Source organism: Schistocerca gregaria, chromosome 6 (assembly GCF_023897955.1).
Source record: "Schistocerca gregaria isolate iqSchGreg1 chromosome 6, iqSchGreg1.2, whole genome shotgun sequence".
Lineage (NCBI taxonomy): Eukaryota > Metazoa > Arthropoda > Insecta > Orthoptera > Acrididae > Schistocerca > Schistocerca gregaria.
This window is the reverse complement of record NC_064925.1, coordinates 173,626,425-173,649,156: the sequence shown is the minus strand read 5'-3', so window position 1 is coordinate 173,649,156 and position 22,732 is coordinate 173,626,425. Positions and strand designations below refer to the sequence as shown.

At 45.7% G+C, this 22,732-nt stretch overlaps 1 protein-coding gene and 1 non-coding gene across 2 annotated transcripts in view; one reads left to right on the top strand and one right to left on the bottom strand.

Annotated features, from left to right (window-relative positions):
• The window catches only part of LOC126278787 (POU domain, class 2, transcription factor 1-like), a 545,915-nt gene that overhangs the window by 506,903 nt on the left and 16,280 nt on the right, over positions 1-22,732 (top strand). The window contains exon 6 of the mRNA XM_049979063.1: positions 19,781-19,947. Coding sequence (XP_049835020.1) covers positions 19,781-19,947 — 167 coding nt within the window. The remainder of the gene's footprint in view (positions 1-19,780; positions 19,948-22,732) is intronic.
• Positions 2,595-2,669, bottom strand: Trnas-cga (transfer RNA serine (anticodon CGA)). Its single transcript has one exon. It is a non-coding gene; the product is annotated as a tRNA-Ser (tRNA).

Genomic DNA, 22,732 nt, shown 5'->3' with positions numbered 1-22,732 from the left:
GCGGTCGCTCTTAACACAGGCCGTGGAGGGTTGCTTGATTTGACTAAACAAACAACTCACAAAGGTCGGGGTGCATACCAACACACGGAAGCTATCACCGAGGGCAGAATATGGCTCAATCCATGTCCCTCCCTTCCATTAAAACATCAAGCTGTACATACTGTCAGCTCTTAAATCAATGTGCACAAGGGTTTGACTCCAGTGGGGACTAAAACATGGGGGATACCAGGAGAAGAATGTGAATAAGTGTAACTTATTGAGAAGAGATCCATTGCTGTTCGATTTGGCCTTTGGTGATAAATCATCTGAAACATTAAAACCCGTAAAACCCGTAAAGTAACCGTCCAGAGCCACCTAAAATGCAATGGTCACATAAAACTGAGTTTAGGAAAATTAGACGCGAGGCTGATATTCATTGCGAGAATGTTTGGGGAGACATAATTAATTCATCCACGAAGTACGTGTCTCTGAAGCACTCGTTCGACCGACTCCTGGGTATTGCTCATCAGTCTAGCACCGTTACCATACTGGATTAATAGAAATGGTAGAGAAGATCCAACAAGAAATCGCGCGTCTAGTCACGGGATCGTATAGTAAACGCGAGAGCATGCGCTACAAATGATGAGTTCTGCACCGCAGAAAAGTTTTCTCTTAGTATTCCGAGAGAGTACACTCTAAAAAGATTCAAGTAACATATTACTTTCCGCCAAATATATCTCGTGAAAAGACCACGATGAGAAAATCGGAGAAATTAGAGCTCACACGGTGACAGTAATACTCAAAGTACTCTTTGCTTGCGGCATATAATCGTTTGAGCGCATTATAAGGTCACGATACACGTAACTATCATATTTCTGCCAATATTGCTACTATTTATTCTAATATACATTTGTTTCCTCCATTGTAGAACATCCAACAGAACTTTCTCACATTTCTTTCGTTCATTACTGTATCAGCTCGCACAACTTTTACAATCATTCAGAAATTGAATAACATCTCGGAGCTCACAGTCGGAGGAACGTTTGTATCACACACTTCAAGTTGAACGCTCATAGAACGCACAATGAGACCTAGTTTCCACTGACACACGACATGAGCCGAGATGGCGAGGGAACCAGTAGCCCTTCGATAGTAGTTTGATATCAACCTGCGCGGCGCGAATGTTTAATAGGCCTCTATTTCCAAGATTATCAATGCCGACTAGAGAGAGAAAAAAAAATCTTCGGAAAGGGGAACCGACAGAGGAAAGTCTCATGAGCAGTTGACGTCAGTCGTGAGCGACGCAGCACCACTCAGATGAACAATGACAGTGGATGGAGTGTTCTGTGACCTTGTTGAAGGAACCATACTAGTATTCGCTTGAAATAATATGCACTGCCGGAAAAATAAGTCTTTTAGAGGTTTCTAGTTCACTCAAGATTAATTGTTCAAATGTGCGTGTATTTCTAAGAGACCAAACTGCTGAGGGCATCCGTCCCTAGACTTACACACTACTTAAACTAACTTATGCTAAGAACACCACACACACACACACACAAACACACACACACACACACACACACACATGCATGTTCGAGGGAGGACTCGGAACCTCCGGCGCGAGTGGCCGCGATTAATTGTTGCAACAGTGTGTATAGAGTACATAAAATGATTACATTTTGCAGGGCAATACCACAAGCGGCTCTGTGATTCTGTGGTATCACGTATAAACCCATGCTGATACACCCATAATAGTACGAGGTGTAGCCTCCAGGAGCAGGAGCTGACTCTGACATCCAGTCGATCGTACTGATGGCGAATACTGTCCTGGGATATGTTACACCAGCCTGCTCGACCTGTTCACGTAGTTCTGTAAGTCGTTTCTCGTCCCATAATATCCCACATATGCTCGGTTGGAGTAAAGTCTGGAGACTGTGCTGGCCAAGGATGTTGCTGTACGTCTTTCAGAGCAATATGAGTTTCACAGGCAGCGTGTGGGCGAGAATTATCGTGTTGGAAAAACACATTATCTTCCTGTTTGCAATACCGACAAAAGTATCGGCTTAACAACATTATGCACATACCGAGCGCTGGTTAGCGTCCACTCCAGAAACAAAGGTGAAAGAGATGCCTGGAGTGAGACCAGTGTGTTTTGACGAATACACTGCGTGTGACAGCGCTTACCAGGACTGCGTGGTACGAGCAAATGGCCATCCCTTGCGTTAAGGCAGAATCTGCATTCATCGCTGAAGATCAGGCCCGCCATTTCAAGCGATTCTCTGCCAGCACCTGTACGTCGATGTTGTGGCGTGAGTGGAAGACGGGCTGGAGGTGCGTGTGCCTTAATCCCACTGCTAACAACCATTTCGCATCAGATGTCGTTGACACACCTGCGCTCACATGCCCTCTTATCTGTGGTCTGGTAGTCGTATGATCTGCCACTCTGTGCTTAGAATACGACGATCCTGGGGGGCGTCTCTGCTGCGTGGACGTCTGTCTACAGCTGTGAGAATGTTACGTGACAACTGACGCAGCACATTCAACTTCCAGAATGAGATTTTCACTATGCAGTGGAGTGTGCACTGATATGAAACTTCCTGGCAGATTAAAACTGTGTGCCGGACCGAGATTCGAACTCGGGACCTTTGCCTTTCGCGGGCAAGTGCTCTACCAACTGAGCTACCCAAGCACGACTCACGCCCCATCCTCACAGCTTTACTTCTGCCAATACCTCGGCCCCAACTTTCTAAACTTTACAGAAGTTTCGTATCAGTGCACAATCCGCTGTAGAGCCCAGGCTGTGGCTAAGTCATGTCTCCGCAGTATCCTATCTTCCAGGAGTGATAGCGCTACAAGGCTCGCAGGAGAGCTTCTGTGAAGTTTGGAAGGTAGGAGACGAGGTACTGGCAGAAGTAAAGCTGTGAGGATGGGGCGTGAGTCGTGCTTGGGTAGCTCAGTTGGTAGAGCAATTGCTCGCAAAAGGCAAAGGTCCCGAGTGTTAGCCTCGGTCCGGCACACAGTTTTAACCTGCCAGGAAGTTTCACGTTCAACTTGTGTGACAGTTCTCCGAAAGGATCATCCCGCCAGTCAGGTCATAATTTGACCCCTTTCAGACTCAGTTGGCTGTAGGAATCACGAGTGTGTCTCCGTGGCGTGTTTGCTGCTTGCTTCACCTATTTTCACCACACTGAGCCTTCTGACTGCATTCCCTATTAAAGGGTAGACACGGATGACGCTCTGGTAGCTATACCACTACGCTATCTGTTGGCGAACGACGTTGAAATCATTATTAGTACATCTGCTTTCCCCAGCTGGCATATGCCGTCGTCTTTCCAGGTTTATTAGTTTCTTTCCGGCAGTGTACTTTCATGTGAGTTTGGCGGAAAGGGATTTGAACACCATTGATTACTAATACGAACCAGTCCTCTTATTCAGTTTATGACGATGCAGCGGAAGGCGTGAATACGGCAAATAAGAATACTCTCGAGCACGAATTTTGCCCGTAATAGAGGCTTAAAAAACGTGGGAAGCGAAAATACTGGACAGGCGTGGCGTCGTGGCTGGCTGTCGCGTGCCCCTCCGCTCCAGGAGAGGAGTTTAATGAAAAGGCTGATGGGGCTGCGAGCAACAGGACGGGGCGGAGCGGAGCGGGGGCGGCGGGGGCGTGTTTTACGAGCGCGACCGGCGGCGCTCAGCAGGTGGATGGCCGCCTGGAGGGCCCTCAGCACCTCGCCAGCCGCCAGCCGCGGGGGTTCCCCGGCCCTCGCTGGTCACCTCTGCGGCCGCGAGGGGAGCCGCTTAAAAGGCAGGGCTGACAACTACCGCTTCTGGACAACTGCGCCACCGTGACAGCGGCGTCATATTACACTTCTACACCGCCAAGTATCAACTGATAAATGACTACGTAGGCTAGCCTTGATACAAAACATACGTTTTTGTCTTACTCGAACTATACGCTGTTTGAAAAGTCATTGCCCGTTATCAGATTGCAGCAGTTTCAACCAGACTTGGTATACGCATGACTCAGAACCAGGGGACACTTCAAAGTTGGACATAATCCTTGAATAGCCTGCCGCTGTGACCGAGCGGTTCTAGGAGCTTCAATCTGGAACCATGCTACCCCTACCGTCGAAGTTTCGAATTCTAACTCGTGCATGGATGTGTGTGATGTCCTTAGGTTAGTTAGGTTTAAGTAGTTCTAAGATCTAGGGGACTGATGACCTCAGATGTTAAGTCCCACAGTGCTCAGAGCCATTTGAACCTCGAATACATGTAGGAATTTCAACCAGAGTGTAGAGTGACAACGAGGCTTGACTACAGTAAAATGCATGTTGGCTCATTTGTTTTACAGAGATACGATATACCAGCGTGGAGAACTTCGTCAAGCCTGTCTTAAGACTGAAAACCGCGAGAATAATATAAATGGTTGGACTGCATGAGGTCCATATTAATCAGTGACTTACAGCGAGTTCCCAGTCGTCGTCTTAACCAGCCTAGCTTTAAGATATATTGGCACATAAAATAGATGAGATAGCATTGAGTTGCACGTCTTCGATAAATTTTGTAAGTCAGTGCAATAATTCAAATACCTAGGGGCACTTTTCACTGAGAACTCGTCATGTGAAGCAGAGATCAATGCCAGAATAGAAGCAGGAAATCAATCTTCCCACAGCCTAGCACAACTGCTTCGCTCCAGATATCTCTCCAGACAGTTCAAGATTCGACTGTACAAAACCCTGATCCAGCCTGTTGTTCTATATGGCTGTGAGACATGGAGTATACAGAAACAGGACTTCCATAAGCTCCTTGTCTTTGAGAGAAAAGTGCTTCGGAAGATCTTCGGTCCAGTTCTGGATGCAGATACAGGGGAATGGAGGATCAGATACAACCAAGAGCTTGAGGAACTATACCAGCAGCCCAACATAGCAGGAGCTGTCAAAGCCAAACGAAAGCAGTGGGCCGGCCATATGGCCCAGATGGAGGATCATAGATGACCTCGTAAGCTCCTGGATTTCACACCCACAGCAAAGAGACCTCCAGGGAGACCGAAGAAACGATGGAGGAATGGACTCCATGAACATTTAAACCAAGTGTCAATAGATGTGACCGAGCGAGGTGGGGCAGTGGTTAGACACTGGACTCGCCTTCGGGAGGACGACGGTTCAATCCCGCGTCCGTCCATCGTGATTTAGGTTTTCCGTGATTTCCCTAAATCACTCTAGGCAAATGCGGGGATGGTTGCCCTGAAAGGGCACGGCCGACTTCCTTCCCCATCCTTCCCAAATCCGATGAGACCGACGACCTCGTTGTCTGGTCTCCTTCCCCAAACAATTCAATCCAATAGATGTGAACGGATGGCTGATAGCAGCAATGGGCAGAATTCAGTGGAGGAGGAAACTTGTAGATGCTTGCGGTCCACTTGGCCTGATCACGTAGTAGTAGTAGTAGTAGTAGTAGTAGTAGTGCCTACCAAAGGGAAAGTAGATGACAGTAATTGAGTTAAAGAGTGGTGTTGAACATCTTGAGCTAGTCATACTGCATAATTATTTAGGTGTGATACCAAGAAGCGATATGAAGTGGGACGATAACGTATAAGCGGCTTAACCTTTATTAGAAGGGTTGTAAGGAAATTCATTCCCTCTGAAAAAGAAATCGTGCACAAGACGCAAGTGTGGCAGTTCTTGAATATTGTTCAAGCTAGCTAGGATCAGTGCAGCTTCATATGTTGTTGCTGTGGTATCTAGTCTGAAGACAGGTTTGAGCAGCACTCTGTGCTGCTGTATCCTGTGCAAGCTGCATTTCCGAATAACAACTTCAACCTACATCCATTTGAATCTGCTTATAGTATTCGCCTCTTGCTCTCCCTCTAGAATTTTTGCCCCCCCCCCCCCCCCCCCCCCCTGCTGGCTGGTGTGGCCTTGCGGTTCTAGGCGCTTCAGTCTGGAACCGCGTGACCGCTACGGTCGCAGGTTCGAATCCTGCCTCGAGCATGGATGTGTGTGATGTCCTTTGGTTAGTTAGGTTTAAGTAGTTCTAAGTTCTAGGGGACTCATGACTTCAGATGTTAAGTCCCATAGTGCTCAGAGCCATTTGAATCATTTTTTGAACCCCCCCCCCCCTCCTGACACTTCCCTCCAATACTAAATTGATGATACCTTGACACCCCAGAACGTTTTCTATCAATCGATCTCTTGTTTTAATCAAGGTACCCAATGAATTACTTTCCTCTCCAATTCTCTGCACTTCGTCCTCATCAGTTACTCGAACTATCAATCTAACCTTCAGCGTTCTTCCGTAGCACCGCATTTCAAAAGCTTCTATTCTCTTTTTGTCTGAACTGCTTAATGTCGACGTTCACTTCCATACAGTGCTACTCACGAGACAAATACCTGCAGAAAAAAGTTCCTAACACTTAATTTTATATTCAATGTTGACCAGTTTCTATTTTCCAGATGCATTCTTCTTGTCATTGACATTTTACATTTTATATCTTCTCTCCTTCGGCCATCATCAATTATTTTATTCCCCAAACTGCAAAACTTCACTACCTTTAGTGTATCGTTTCCTAATTTAATTCCATCAGCATCGTTTGATTTAATTGCGTTGCATTCCATTGTAGGTCCACAGAGCTTATACGAAAGTGTAACAGAATACTCTGGGAATTTAAATGGAATTTTATGTGATAGAGTACAAAGTTATCTGGAAAACCATTTGGGTAAATTTAGAGAATTTATCTTCGACGAAGACTTTCCAATAATTATACTGCCACTTCCTCTTGCGCCTATGGTTCAAAAGGCTCTGAGCATTATGGGACTTAACTTCTGAGGTCATCAGTCCCCTAGAACTTTGGACTACTTAAACCTAACTAACATAAGGACATCACACACAGCCATGCCCGAGGCAGGATTCGAACCTGCGACCGTAGCAGTCGCGCGATTCCAGACTGTAGCGCCTAGAACCGATCGGCTACTTGTTCCGGCTTTCGATAGTCATGGAAACCCCGGGGCAGGTATCTTGGAGTAACAACGTCGGTAATGGGTAGAAATTGTCGATATGCGCGATTTCCGGAATGGTTCAATAGTCTAAATACATAACTAAATTTGTACGGAACCCTCAGACCGCGAGACCCACTCTCATCCGACCAATCTTCTTTTCTTGCTCAGCTCGATCAGTAAAGAGAAAGTCGTTAGTGTCGGCACGATTTATCCTCAGCCATGCTCTACTCAATGACCCGCAGATGAGGATATACAGTATCTGGCTAGTTATGGAGGCCAACTTCCCAGAGGGCTGTTGATGGAAGGTTTGAAATGAACCGCTATGAATGCGGTCCTCTGGGAGAGGAGCTCCTGGAGGCGGCGGGTGGTCCACTCCCGCGTCCGCCCCCGCGTCCGCCCGGGGCAGGAAATCACATTTCCCTACGGCGGCCGCCTCCGCGCCTCCATAAATCGCTGCGAGGCCGGGAAGCGCGGCGTGAATGCGCGATGAGCGGCCGGATGACGGATTGCCGCCCACGCGGTCGCCCTCGTGTCTGCATGCAGGCGCGTGCCCGCCGCCCAGTGGCAGGTGCTCAGCTGGAGGCGAGGTCTGCCAGACCGCCCACTGCCCGTCGGGCCGGACTCGGCGGCAGATCCACTGACACTGCGCAGCCAAGCGCCTGACGCTTCATGACGCTTGCCGGAACTTACTGCGTTTCATGTACACTCCTAGGACCGGTTCAGGTCCATATTGTCCGTAAGAAAGTGTAACAGGAGTGCTCGAGATACTTTTACGGTCTGATCGAAAGTATCCGGACACCTATTAGTGGACATTACACTGGGTGGCAGAAGTCATGGGGTAGCGATATGCATCTGCACTACTGGCCATTAAAATTGGTACACCAAGAAGAAATACAGATGATAAATGGATATTCATTTTACAAATATATATTACACTAGGACTGACATGTGATTACATTTTCACTCAATTTGGGTGCATAGATCCTGAGAAACCAGTACCCAGAAAAACCACCTCTGGCCGTAATAACGGCCTTGATACACTTGGGCATTGAGTCAAACAGAGCTTGGATGGCGTTTACAGGTACAGCTGCCCATGCAGCTTCAACACGATAACACAGTTCATCAAGAGTAGTGACTGGCGTATTGTGATGGGCCAGTTGCTCGGTCACCATTGACCAGACGTTTTCAATTGGCAAGAGATCTGGAGAATGTGCTGGCCAGGGCAGCAGTAGAACATTTTTTGTATTCATAAAGGCCCGTACAGGACCTGAAACATGCGGTCATGCATTATCGTACTGAAATGTAGGGTTTCGCAGGAATCGAATGAAGGGTAGAGCCACGAGTTGTAAAACATCAAAAATGTAACGTCCACTGTTCAAAGTGCCGTCAGTGCGAACAAGAGGCGACCGAGACGTGTAAACACTGGCACCCCATACCATCACGCCTGGTGATATGCCAGTATGGCGATGACGAATACACGTTTCCAATGTGCGTTCACCACGATGTCGCCAAACACGTTTGCAACATCATGATGCTGTAAACAGAACCTGGATTCAACCGAAAAAATGACGTTTTGCCATTCGTGCACCCAGTTTCGTTGTTGAGTACACCATCGCAGGCGTTCCTGTCTATGATGCAACGTAAAGGATAACAGCACCCATGGTCTCCGAGCTGATAGTCCATGCTGCTGCAAACGCCGTCGAACTGTTCGTGCAGATGGTTGTTGTCTTGCAAACGTCCCCATCTATTGACTCAGGGATCGAGACGTGGCTGCACGATCCGTTACAGCTATGCGGATAAGATGCCTGACATCTCGACTGCTAGTGATACGAGGCCGTTGGGATCCAGTACGGCGTTCCGTATTACCCTCCTGAACTCATCGATTCCATATTCCGGTGACAGTCATTGGATCTCGACCATCGCGAGTACCACTGTCGAGATACGATAAACCGCAATCGTGATAGGCTACAATCCGACCTTTATCAAAGTCGTAAACGTGATGGTACGCATTCTCCTCCTTACACGAGGCATCGCAATAACGTTTCACCAGGCAACGGCGGTCAACTGCTGTTTGTCTATGAGAAATCGGTTGAAAACTTTCCTCGTGACAGCACGTTGTAGGTGTCGCCACCGGCGGCAACTCTGTGTGAATGCTCCGAAAAGCTAACCATTTGCATATCACAGCATCTTCTTCCTGTCGGTTAAATTTCGCGTCTGTAGCACTTCATCTTCGTGGTGTAGCAATTTTAATGGCTAGAAGTGTACATCTACATCTACGTGGATACTTTACAAATCACATTAAAGTGCCTGGATGTGGGTTCATCGAACCACCTTCACAATTCTCTATTATTCCAGTTACGTATAGCGCGCGGAAAGAATGAACAACTGTATGTTTCCGTACGAGCTCTTATTTCCCTTATTTCGTTTTGGTGATCGTTCCTCCCTAAGTAGGTCGGTGTCAACAAAATGTTTTCGCATTCTAAGAGGAAGTTGGTGATTGATATTTGGTGAGAAGATTCCGTCGCAACGAGAAACGCCTTTCTTTTAACGATGTCCAGCCCAAATCCAGTATCATTTATGTGACACTCTCTCCCATACTTCGCGATAATACAAAACGTGCTGCCTTTCTTTGAACTTTTTCGATGTACTCCGTCAGTCCTATCTGCTAAGGATCCCAGACTGTGCAGCAGTAGTCTGAAAGAGGACAGACAAGCGTAGTTTAGGCAGTCTCGTTAGTAGATCTGTTACATTTCCTGAATGTCCTGCCAGTAAAACGCAGTCACTGGTTAGCCTTCCCCACAACATTTTCTGTGTGTTCCTTACAATGTAAGTAGTTCGAAATTGTAATACCTACGTATTCAGTTAAATTTACGGCTTTTAGATTAGACTGATTTATCGTGTAACCGAAGTTTAATGAGTTCCTTTTAGCACTCATGTGGATGACCTCACACTTTTCGTTATTTAGAGTCAACTGCCACTTTTCGCACTATTCATATATCTTTTCTAAATCGTTTTGCAATTTGTTTTAATCTTCTGATCACTTTATTAGTCAATAAATGACAGCGTCATCTGCAAACAACCGAAGACGCCTGATCAGATTGCCTCCCAAACCGTTTATATAAATAAGGACCTATAGCACTACCTTGGGGAACGCCAAAAATCAGAAATCACTTCTGTTTTACACGATGACTTTCCGTCAGTTACTGCGAACTGTGACCTCTCTGACAGGAAATCACAAATCCAGTCGTATAACTGAGACGATATTCCATAAGCACGCAATTTCAATACGAGCCGCTTGTGTGGTACAGTGTCAAAAGCCTTCCGGAAATCCAGAAATACGGAATCCATCTGAAATCCCTTGTCAATAGCACTCAACATTTCATGTGAATAACTATGTTTTCTAAACCCATGTTGACTGTTTGTCAATAGACAGTTTTCTTCGAGTTAATTCATAATGCACTTACACTGGTGGCGGTAGTATCGCGTACAGAAAGTATACAAGAGCAATGCATTGGCGCAACTGTCATTTGTACTCGGGTGAGTCATGTGAAAATCTTTACGGCGTGATTATGGCCGCATGACGTTAATTAACAGAGTTTGAACGCGGAATGGTAGTTGGAACTATACGCACGGGACATTCCATTTCGACAATCGTTCGGGAATTAAATATTCCGACATTCACCCTGTCAAGGGTGTGCCGAGAATACCAAATTTCAGGCATTACCTCTCACCATAGACAACGCAGTGGCCGACGCCCTTTACTTACGAACGCGAGCAGCGCCGTGTGAAGTTGTCGACAAACGACACTGCGTGAAATAAACACAGGAATGAATATGGGACGTGCGACGAACGTATTCGTTAGGACAGTGCTGTGTAGTTTTGCCGTTAATGGTTCAATTGGCTCTGAGCACTATGGGACCAAGCATCTGAGGTCATCAGTTGACAATTTCTAAGGTAATCGATGGACATAGTGTCGATATAGAATTAATTCTCTCTGGCGTCCGACGTCTCAACGAATTAAATGCCTGAAAAATATTTGTACATTTGTAAAAACAAAAAAGTGAAGTTAAAGACTGCAGAAAAAGGCCCAATGAGCCTAAAAATACGAGAGGAAGGAGATTACGAAAAAAATATTCAAATACGGGAGATTCCGGGAAATTCGCGAAAGTTTGTCACCTTAGTATGTGGCAGCACTGGATCTGCCGGTGCCGTGTGGCGCCCTCTCTGTATTGGCTGTGTACCATATCCACAGTTAGGTACAACCGTGAGGAAGGTGACCAAAATCTGTAAGCCATGGGACGTATGCTTCCTTCTGAGTGGACAGGAGAGGATAGGGAAGGTAAGGTGTGGTCACTACCAGTAGCGGAAGATCCGTTACATGTATGGCGACATGAAGAAAAAGTCGAAAAGAGTTCAAAATTTTGGAAGGCTACCGGATAAGAGTGTGGGAAAAGTAGGGAGAGTACGTAGTAGGGCGCTGGTGGCACCGCGTTCAGATCGCCCAGTGGCAGTGTCCGCGCCAGCGATCGACGGTGTCTCGGCTGTCGTCGCGGGCTTCGTGCGCTGCTCCCCGGCTAATCCAATTACGGGCCGCCACTTATCGCGCGCTCATCGCCCAAATTAATTGGCGCCTTTGTAATTAACGGACCGGCCCGGCGGACTGGAGCGCGCTAGCCTCTCGCCGCAGCCGCTGCCGCCACCGGCACCTCTGCGCCCGTGTCCACGTCCGCCGCCCGCCTCCGCCTCCACATCCACCTCCACCTCCCCGCCTGCTTTCATGCATGCTTGGACACGGAAATTGAGCGCCTCCTCGCCCGCAGGGCTGCACAAACTCGCGACGTGGCCCTCTCTCCGCTTTCCTGTCCCCTCGCCACTCTCGCCCACGTGTGATGTTCCTCTAATCACAACTGCTAAAGTCAGCCCTGTCCCTAAAACTGCTGCTGCTTTTCCTAAACATGCGTGTTATTCTTGGTTGTTGTTGTTGTTGTTGTTGTTGTTGTTGTTGGTGGTGGTGGTGGTGGTGGTGGTGGTGGTCAGTAGATTGAAGAATGATTGTATGCAGTTCCCCATGCTAGTCTACCTTATGCAAGCCTTTACATCTCTTCGTAAGTACTACTACCGTAAGGGACAGTCAGATGAAAATGAGACAGATGAAAAAAAAAAAAATTATCTAGGTGCGAGTACGACTCGCACGCTGTTTCGTATAAACTTAATTATGTTCGCACTAAAATTGCTACACGAAGAAGAAATGCAGATGAGGAACGGGTATTCATTGCACGAATATATTGTACTAGAACTGACATGCGATTACATTTTCACGCAGTTTGGGTGCATAGATCCTGAGAAATCAGTATCCAGAACAACCACCTTTGGCCTTAATAGCGACCTTGATACGCCTGGGAATTGAGTCAAACCGAGCTTGGATGGCGTGTACAGGTACAGCTGCCCATGCAGCTTCAACACGATGCCACAGTTCATCAAGAATAGTGACGACCCAGTTGGTCGGCCACCATTGACCAGACGGTTTCAATTCGTGAGAGATCTGGAGAACGCGCTGGCCAGGGCAGCAGTCGAACATTTTCTCTACCGAGAAAGGGATCAAACGAAGGGTAGAGCCACGGGTCGTAACACATCTGAAATGTATCGTCCACTGTTCGAAGTGCCGTCAATGCGAACAAGAGGTGACCGTGACATGTACCCAATGGCACCCCATACCATCACGCCGGGTGATAGCCAGTATGGCGATGACGAATACACACTCTCAATGTGCGTTCACCGCGATGTCGCCAAACACGGATGCGACCATCATGATGCTGTAAACAGAACCTGGATTCATCCGAAGAAATGACGTTTCGCCATTCACGCACCCAGGTTCGTCGTTGAGTACACCATCGCAGGTGCTCCTGTCTGTGATGCAGCGTCAAGGGTAACCGCAGCCACGGTCTGCGAGCTGATAGTCCATGCTGCTGCAAACGTCGTAGAGCTGTTCGTGCAGATGGTGGTTGTTTTGCAAACGTCCCCATCTGTTGACTGTTGCGAAGTGGCTGCACGATCCGTTACAGCCATGCGGATAAGATGCCTGTCATCTTGACTGCCAGTGATACGAGGCCGTTGGGATCCAGCACGGCGTTCCGTATTACCCTCCTGAACCCACCGAATCCATATTCTGCTAACAGTCATTGGATCTCGACCAAAGCGAACAGCATTGTCGCGATACGATAAATCACAATCGCGATAGGCTGCAATCCGACCTTTATCAAAGTCGGAATCGTGATGGTATGCATTTTTTCTCCTTACATGAGGCATCACAAGTACGTTTCACCAGGCAACGCCGGTCAACTGCTGTTCGTGACTGAGAAATCGGTTGGAAATTTTCCTCATGTCAGCACGTTGTAGGTGTCGCCACCGGTGTCAACCTTGTGTAAATGCTCTGAAAAGCTAATCATTTGCATATCACAGCACCTTCTTCCTGTCGGTTAAATTTTGTGTCTGTAGCACGTCATCTTCGTGGTGTAGCCATTTTAATGGCCAGTAGTGTATATAAAGGTTCATCTAATCAGGGAATCGAGGGTATTGACGATTTTTGCCTGTTGTCGAGATGAATACTTGCAAGATATCGGTTATATGTGATCTCTTACATCACTTCAGGCTAACTTCGATATAGTTCCTTCAACAAAACCACCGGCCGCGTACTACTTCTTCTTTATACAGTTTAAGTTATTGCTACTTGTATGCAATGATTGTGGTATCGGACAGAAACCAATTGTAGCCTTCGCCCTTTCTTACTTTCGCTAATCGTTAAAGTAATTACCATTTTGCTATGACTGCACTTTGCTGATTGTGCGGCTTCAGTAGATTTCACACTACAACAATGCGGCATTCTTATTCAGCATGTTATAGGTTGAACCACGAGGTGTCTACCATTATTCTTTAAACGGTGAAGCTTGAGATATATTACACGAGCAAGCGCTCTACTCTAGGAAAGTTAGTCGATCGTAATTAGAAGGAAAGTCCTACTACAAGCAGCAGTATACAAAGTGACCAATACTTTCACATAACCAAACAGCAATACTGTGTGATTGTTTGCAGCTGCTGTAAAGCGGCTGCTACTTTGTAATCTAAACTGCTCTCAGCGCTCTTAGGCGTAAGTAGATGCAGTTAAAATGCCAAAGACAATATCCTGCTCTGCGCCTGTTGACGCATCGTAATGTAATGGCTGTAGGTCGGGGCATTTGAGTACGCCGAGGAACGACGTCACTACAACTGACAGTTTTAAATTTTTAATTATTGCACCCTTCTGGAGATATCTCAGTCCTGTTCCAATTACATACGAACCAAAATGTATAAAGTAGTTATCTCCGTGTACTAGGCTAAGACAGTTGCATGAAATCGAAGATACCGAAACAGAGTTGTCCAAAAGAAGTAAACATCGATCATTTAACACAACACAAAGCGGAAAGAGATGTGTCGAAGATTCCTGGAAGGAAATATATCCCTCCTAATGAAGCAGATACACGCTACAAAACGTGTAACTATAGCTATCGCTTAAAAACTTAAATCGTCAAAATATACGAATTTCCCAAGCAAGGGAAGTGCGTGACCTCGAACGTTCAGAACGGCAGGAAAATGTGCTTAGAAAAAAAAAAAAACACTTATCCCAAAAACAGCGGTATGGCCCATTCTCATGCAAAACTGCGCGAGACATTTGATGATCTCCTAATCAAGGTCTAAGAGAGGAAGGCCGGTAGCGCGAAGAAACTAAGTATCAACATGATAGGATTAAAGACACACACATTTAAACGTCGTGACTTATTGCTGCATTACCAGTCTCTTTATGTGTGCTTCTTTAGGCAATCTATGCTCTACATGAAAGGAATCATTGATTTTCTAAGACTGCAGTGTCAGAAACCACAAATAAAGTTACACGATCGTCATTCTATCGTCATACTTTACTTTGTGGCGTACAGTCAACTTTCTGCACCGAACTACGCTTGCCAGAAGGCCGGTAATGGCACTGACACGCCAATATCATCGTTTGAAAATATACTTAGTGTGACGTTTGATATCGAACTGTTTGAATGCAGAAATGATGTTGAATGTGAAAAAGTTACTTTAGTCAGACGTACACATTGTCCTGTTTCACTTTGCTTTGAGTACTTCACTGAAATACCATACCAACACTTTGAACACTGAATACTTGTGCGGTACTATCAGATCATTAGAAAAAGTTTATTGTTCGCATAGCGTAATTGTTTTAAACAGAGAGAATATAGCAATAAACCACAACATTCAAATGTGTTTTTGGTCATATTATATCGATATTTTATTTCTGCGCGTTACAGAAGTTCTTCCTTTAGACTCTGAACAAGCGATCATTCAAATGTGTTCTGAAATTTCGATATGACACACTTCCCTTGGCAGGGTACTTGATTGAGCAGTGGAAACTAAATAAAATTCGTTGACACTGACTGATGTAAATGTTTGTGCTACTTGCTATCCCATATAGCAATGTACTTTTTCGTACTTAAGCCGGCTGCTATGAAAGTATTGAGGACAATAATGCTGATTGCTGCTGTTCCGATTACTTTCACACTTTTTCAAAGTGTTATCCTGTCGCATACGCCTTACGTAGAATGTTCTGAAAAAAGAAACGATACTGTAAGTCGTCATATAAAGACACCAGCACCCTGAGTTACAATAGATGCCAAAAGTGCTTACCCGCAGATCGCTAACGCCGTGCACATCTGCAACCGTCCTGACCGCTATGGTTGGCGTGTAGCCACCATGTTCACAGATACGCTGGGCCTGCTTACAGATATACACCGTGTCTGCACAGTGAGGCCACACGGTTCGCACAATCACGTTTATTCAGGATTGTGATGTATATTCAGTAAACCAATAATTTGCGAATGCCACAATACTGTCATGGTGCATAAAACACAGTGATAAACTGTGCCCACTATAGAGCAGAGCCGTTGACGCATGTGACTATGAGTTCTAGTTGTAGTTATTTCCTCAATGGTAACAGTGCGGTAGTTGGATTAACTAGATGTAGAGGACGTTACCTGATTGAAACATACGAGGCAGTTTAGATGTAACTACTCTGTGTCAGCAGCCATGCCCGTCACGTTTAATATCTATAGAGCTCCAGAATGCTACTGCACCGAACCACTAAAAGAAAGAAACGTTGCTCTGGTGTCTTCATAGAAAAAGGAATGTTAACCATACAGCAAATAACTCACTCTCTTTGCTTCCTACCACTTGTTCTAAAGCTTATTTCGATACCGAGGACAGTTTGTAAACTATATTAGGTATGACACATCCTATACGAATATAAGAAAGATATTTTGAACAAGACGAACAGTGTTATTTCAGGACGCTGTTTTATTTTCAAAGAGAGACTTTTATTTTCTCAGAATACTTCTAAGAGAATTCGGGACAAGTTACATATAATGTGAATTTGGTATTGTCAAGGAAAATTCAATTTCAATGTGAATATGTGCAAAATAATGCACATAAGCGGGGGGTGGAATAGGATTAGATTGCGGCATTGGTGATAATCATTGCCAATCGGGTAAATTTGTTGATCTAAACTTTACAGTGTGACATGCAATGGAACTAACACACAAAGTCACTTCTAGGAAGGCGAAGTGAAAGACTGAGAAACTAAGAGAGTTTACGGAGGAGAATGGATGCAAAAATCTAGTGGAATCTTTTATTGAATTGTGATGTATTTGTACCCTCGCGCGATGTGTTGTTAGAGATAGGATCGTTTGATTCCGTTAGTCTACGAAGATGCTTGAAGAAGTCCGAAAAGAAAATAGTTAAGAAAGATCAGTTTTCTTCCCAAGAGATGCTGTTCGGTAAATTTCGGGAAACGGTTCAGCTGGATTATAAGGACATACAAACGGATATTTTGGCGCTTACTGAGGCAAGAAGGTAGCCATTTTTGCCTGATTCGTATGCTACGGGAAAGACAACGGCTTATGATATCACTAAGAACAATACCAGCCACTCTCTTCATAACTCTCAACAAATATACAGTGGCCAGAAAAGTACACAGGCTGTTCGATTGTTGTGGGTAAAAATGAAAAAGGCGCACACGCAAATGGTGTTAATAAACAGGTCTTGAAACTAATCTGTTCCCCGATATGACGTATTACAACTGAGTGCATGAACACTTTCTAACAGAGTACCCGAGAATTCAAACTGCAGTTATGTGCCTGAAGACAAATGCTTTACAAACATTGTTTCACAAGGCCACCGTTCATGTGTAAAAAGAAAGCAAGATTGGAGTTTAATGTCCGGTCTACAGCGCGGCAATTAGAGACGGAGCACAAGCTCGGACTATCAAGGATGGGGAAGGAAATCGGCCGGGCCCTTCTCAAGGAAACTGTCCCGGCATTTACCTGGAGCGATTTAGGGAAGACACAGAAAACCTGAAGCTGTCCGAACGGGGATTTGAATCGTCGTCTGCCCGAATGTGTGTCCTGTGTTCTAAGCCGCAGCGCCACCTAGCTTGATCGTTTATGTGAAGGCGGGCTTCAGCACGTCTCATCGTCGATGCCCGTACACGTTCAAAAACCCAAGGCATGTTCCGAATGCCTTGGCAAGCATCCACAATGCGCCCGCGGAGCTCATCGACTAAATGCCCCTCAATAAATAAATAAATAAATAATCCAACAGATTCACGCAGGTCCCAACGGCCCAAGCTTCGAGAACTCAAACGGGAATCCTTGGAGGGAAGGCTTTTCGAGGAACGCTATTGAAAAAACGTAGGGAAGCGGCATTTGAAACTGAGTGCAGAACGATTCCATTGCCGCCATCTCGCCAAAGTGCCACGGAGATACGAGAAATCAGGCCTCATATAGAGGCATATAGATAGTCGTTTAAGGTGGCATGCGGAATATGTATGTAGGAGTAAGAGTCAGGGGACACTGGAAGCCATGATATCAGCTACGACCGACAAACCTGCTACCGAAATGCTCTTTACCAGTACTTAGGTGTCGGGAATGATGATAAATTCAAACGAGGGCAGCTCATCGCTTTGTAATTTGCGCCTCACTTGCAGTGTTTCGAAATAAACGCAGCCTTACATATTAATAACGTTGAAACATTAGCAGAACTGCAGTTTTGCTTACGTCGTATTAGCTAAACATTTGGTTTCCGGATCTGTCTTTGCTGCGATTATATGTGTATCGCATTGCCCGCTACTCACCTCTTTTGTTTGCACCTATGTGGGAAGAAAAATGGTTCAAATGGCCCTAAGCATTATAGGACTTAACGTCTGACGTCATCAGTCCCCTACACTTAGAACTACTTATACCTAACTAACCTAAGGACATCACAGACATCCAGGCCCGAGGCAGGATTCGTACCTGCGACCGTAGCAGTCGCGCCGTTCCGAACTGAAGCGCCTAGGACCGCTCAGCCACCACGGCTGGCTTAACAACACCTACTGTCCATCGGCAACACCTAATATTATATTGTATGACAGAATGGTACGAATTCACATACTCACCAATGATGGCTGCAGAAATTTAATCATTATCACCGTATCACTAAACTTTTCGCCGGCCGGAGTGGCCGTGCGGTTCAAGGCGCTACAGTCTGGAACCGAGCGACCGCTGCGGTCGCGGGATCGAGTCCTTCCTCGGGCATGGATGTGTGTGATGTCCTTGGGTTAGTTAGGTTTAATTAGTTCTAAGTTCTAGGCGACTGATGACCTCAGAAGTTAAGTCGCAAAGTGCTCAGAGCCATTTGAGCCACTAAACTTTTCAATCATGAATACCGGTCAGTTACAAGAAGATAGTGGAAATCTTACATTTTTCCACTGTTCCTGTGTGCCTTTTTGGATAAACTCACCAATAAGATGGCGAATCTTAGGTAACGAGAGGTACGCTTAGTGACTTCTAGAATGCACCTATTGTCAATATCCACAGAGAAATCGGGCCGGCCTATCGATGGAGCCTGCCCTTGGGTAGCAAACTTACTGTAATAGTCAAAAACCTGTTGTCTGTATTAAAAATATTTGGAATAAGGTCATTTCTGTTGCTTGAATTCAGTTTTACCTTAAGCAACTGTGCAGTAATTGTACCTTGAAAATGTAACTAATTTTGCGAAGAGTCCAGAATGAGATTTTCACTCTGCAGCGGAGTGTGCGCTGATATGAAACTTCCTGGCAGATTAAAACTGTGTGCCGGACCGAGACTCGAACTCGGGACCTTTGCCTTTCGCGGGCAAGTGCTCTACCACTTGCCCGCGAAAAGCAAAGGACCTGAGTTCGAGTCTCGCTCCGGCATAAAGTTTTAATCGGCCAGGAAGTTCCATATCAGCGCACATTCCGCTGCGGAGGGAAAATCTCATTCTAGAAACAACCCCCAGGCTGTGGCTAAGCCATGTCTCCGCAGTATCCATTCTTCCAGGAGTGCTAATTCTGCAAGGTTCGCAGGAGAGCTTCTGTGAAGTTTGGAAGATAGGAGAGGAGATACTGGCAGAAGTAAAGCTGTGAGGACAGGGCGTGAGTCATGCTTGGGTAGCTCAGATGGTAGAGCACTTGCCTGCGAAAGACAAAAGTCCCGAGTTCGAGTCTCGGTCCAGCACACAGTTTTAATCTGCCAGGGTGTTTGCAAAGAGTGTCCGTAACATGTGTAGCAGCTTTCTCATTAGCAGTAAAGTGCGAACGGCAGGCTTCTGGCTGTCTGGCGACCGTGGCACGCCACACTGCGTCGGGAAGAACGTTATCTGATTGTGCGGTAAAGCGGAAGAGACAGACGGTACATTAAGATGCATTTGTGGTGTTGCAGGCAGCAGCAGCGACTCGGAGGCTGCGGCGCCGGCGGCGAGGGTGGGCGTGGCCGTCGGAAGCCCGCCCGCGCACCGCCCCGCTGACGACGACGACGACGAGGACGACGACGACTCGGTGGCGTCGGCCGACAGCCGCACCGCCCCCGCGCACGCCGCCCTCAACCTCGTGAGTCTTTCACAAGCGCCCAGTAGCCCTGAACACGAATAATTAAATACACGCTGGAAATCTTCACAAAGGTGTTCACAGAGGGATTACAAGTTTTTGGGTTTGCAATTCGGCTGCAAACCAACTAACCTGTAAGCTATCAATTTCGCAGAGAATACCTAAGAGACCGTCAAAGCTGTGCCAAAACAGTGGAATTTAGTTTATGTCTGGACGACGAATTACAAGCAAAGGGTAGATCGCAAATTAACTTTTCTGCATCTTCCCACTTCTTTTCATAGTTATAAATAGAAAATTTTACACAGCCCAGGCTGCCTTATAGTCAGTCGAGGAAGCTGGCGTATAATCGAGTTTGGGAGTGGAATCGGCAACACCCATATTTCTCTATTCGAATGGGTCACATTATTTTTTGGCCGTTAGACCATGAAGACAGCTGCCAACTCCTCTATCGCTCTAATGTTTGGTAGTGTCAGATGTTTGGTAGTGTCAGATGCGTTGTTGTTGAGCAAAATAATTTGTTAGATTTTTGACGTTGTTTGTCTTACTTTGTGATATTTTGTGTTCAATAAGGAACCTATACGTCATATTACAAGCTGAAACTAGTAATACAATAAATAATACTTTTAACAGGTTTTATGAACAAATGCCATGTTAAACAATTCTTCACATTCTTTCTTATGAGGATGGAGTTTTAGAGTTAAGGGTGAAGCCGGGTAGGAGCAATGAGGTAAAGCCGAAACTACCTGATATTACCTCATAACTTCGTTACATATAACTTATATGTGTGACGTAACAAGTTTATGCCGTTAACGTTAGGCTACTTGCGTGCACACGTTGCAATATGTTCAGTTTAATAATTACGTAACGAATTCACAACTATTTTGCCCTAATATTTAAACTGTTTTTGTCACGTATAATGCGATTAATTCTCCCTTATTGAAGAGGTGTATTTTCGTTTGAGGTGGGACCATACGGTCAGGTAATTAAGACATGGCTTAACAGCCATCCGAGAAGAGTGGCAACCTAGTAATGACAGATCAGTTTTTCGAACATGGATGTACTAGAACAGCAACAATGCAAAATGACCTATCTCGGTTTAAAACAACAGGTATTATCCCGCTTAATGCGAATGAGTATGGCGAAGACGAATTTGCGCCATCAGATACAGCAGAAAGAATACTGCTAGATTTCCAGAATACAACAGAGTTATTATTGCTACGTCTCCGGATACTGGTCTGTCGACTGATCTGTAAAGACAGCCTTCATTCACTGTATCACCGGAGAGTTAAAGCCAGTTCCTTATTACGTGAGACCATCACCAACCAAGTCAAGAGGAAAATGCGCAGTGATCACGGGCTTCCTACAAAAATGAACTCAGTAGAAGAAAAGCATCTTCCCAGCATATTAAAAAAAATTGGTGGTCTCCGGTTATAGACAGCAAAAAAGAATCAGAAGTGTCCGAAGACGAATGACACTAAAAGCTCTTCTGAAGATGAGAATGAAACACTTTTTCGTCTTTGCAAAGAGACCTACTTGTCAATCAGATGCCTGTTGCGAAGTGAGCTCATGGATTGCACAGGGTGGAGTTGACTTGCATGAGTATGTGTCGCATGCCTCAGATGGAATATATATTGCCTTTTTGTGCCCCACCTTAAGGTATGGGGTACAAACCCTATATTGCACAGTGCTTAGTATTAAATATAATTTAAACTATCAAAAATATGTCCTCATAGTTCATATATGTTGATCACGCCTTGTTATCTATCATTGAAATAGATTTGAAGTCCCAACAATGAAAATTGTCGTTATCATCTAGCTTTCCCCTTAGCTATCCGATTATACACCAACTCCTCCCAGTTTCACATTTCTTCGACATGATTCATTCATGCGAGCGAGCCGGCGCAGTGGTGTCACAATGGAGTCATTATCGAGATAATGGCGTTCAAATCGCTGCCCTGTCACCCAGCTTTAGGTTTGCTTGTGATTCACCTAAATCGCTTAAGCAAATGTCGGGATGGTTCCTTTGAACGGACACAGCGGATATCCTCCTCCAGTCTGAGACTGCGTTTCGTCTCCAGTGACAGCGTCATTGACGGGACGTTAAAACCCATTGTACCTTCATCCCATACGTGACCATTTCGTATTACAGAAACTGTTGAAACGGACAGCAAAAAAGAAGGGAACATCTTGTTTGTAGCAGAATTTGAGTAAGTCTAGTGGTAGTCCCACCCAGTTCGTAAAGTCGTCAGACTTGTTCAAACAACTGTAAGAAGTTGCTGAACACTGGGACATCTAAACCACTATCAAGTTTTCGGTACAGTGGTATAATTCCGTACTGCCAACTAAATAGATTGGATTGATGTGCTGCCTCTTCTGGCACAATTACAAATGAAAATTGTCAGTTTTATGATGACGATGAGTTTAAAGTGGGAATAAGGCACCGGATTCGATGTGAGAAAGTATGTTTCACCTGCGTAGCTGAGTGGTCAGTGCGACTGACTGCTATGTAGTGGCCCCGGGTTCGATTCCCGGTACTGCCAAGGATTTTTCGTTGGTGAGAAGAGTGGAACGGGGTGCACTCAGCCTCGTGATGGCAACTGACGGGCTACCTGGCTGAGTAGTAGCGGCTCCCGATCACGAAAACTGACATCGGCCGGAAGAGCCGACTCCTGACCACGCGCCACCCCATATCGCATCCAAAACGCCATTGGTAGAGGATGACACGGCGGGCGGTCGGTACCGCAGGGACCTGTCGATGGAGTTACAGAAAAAGTTTGACACCATAGTG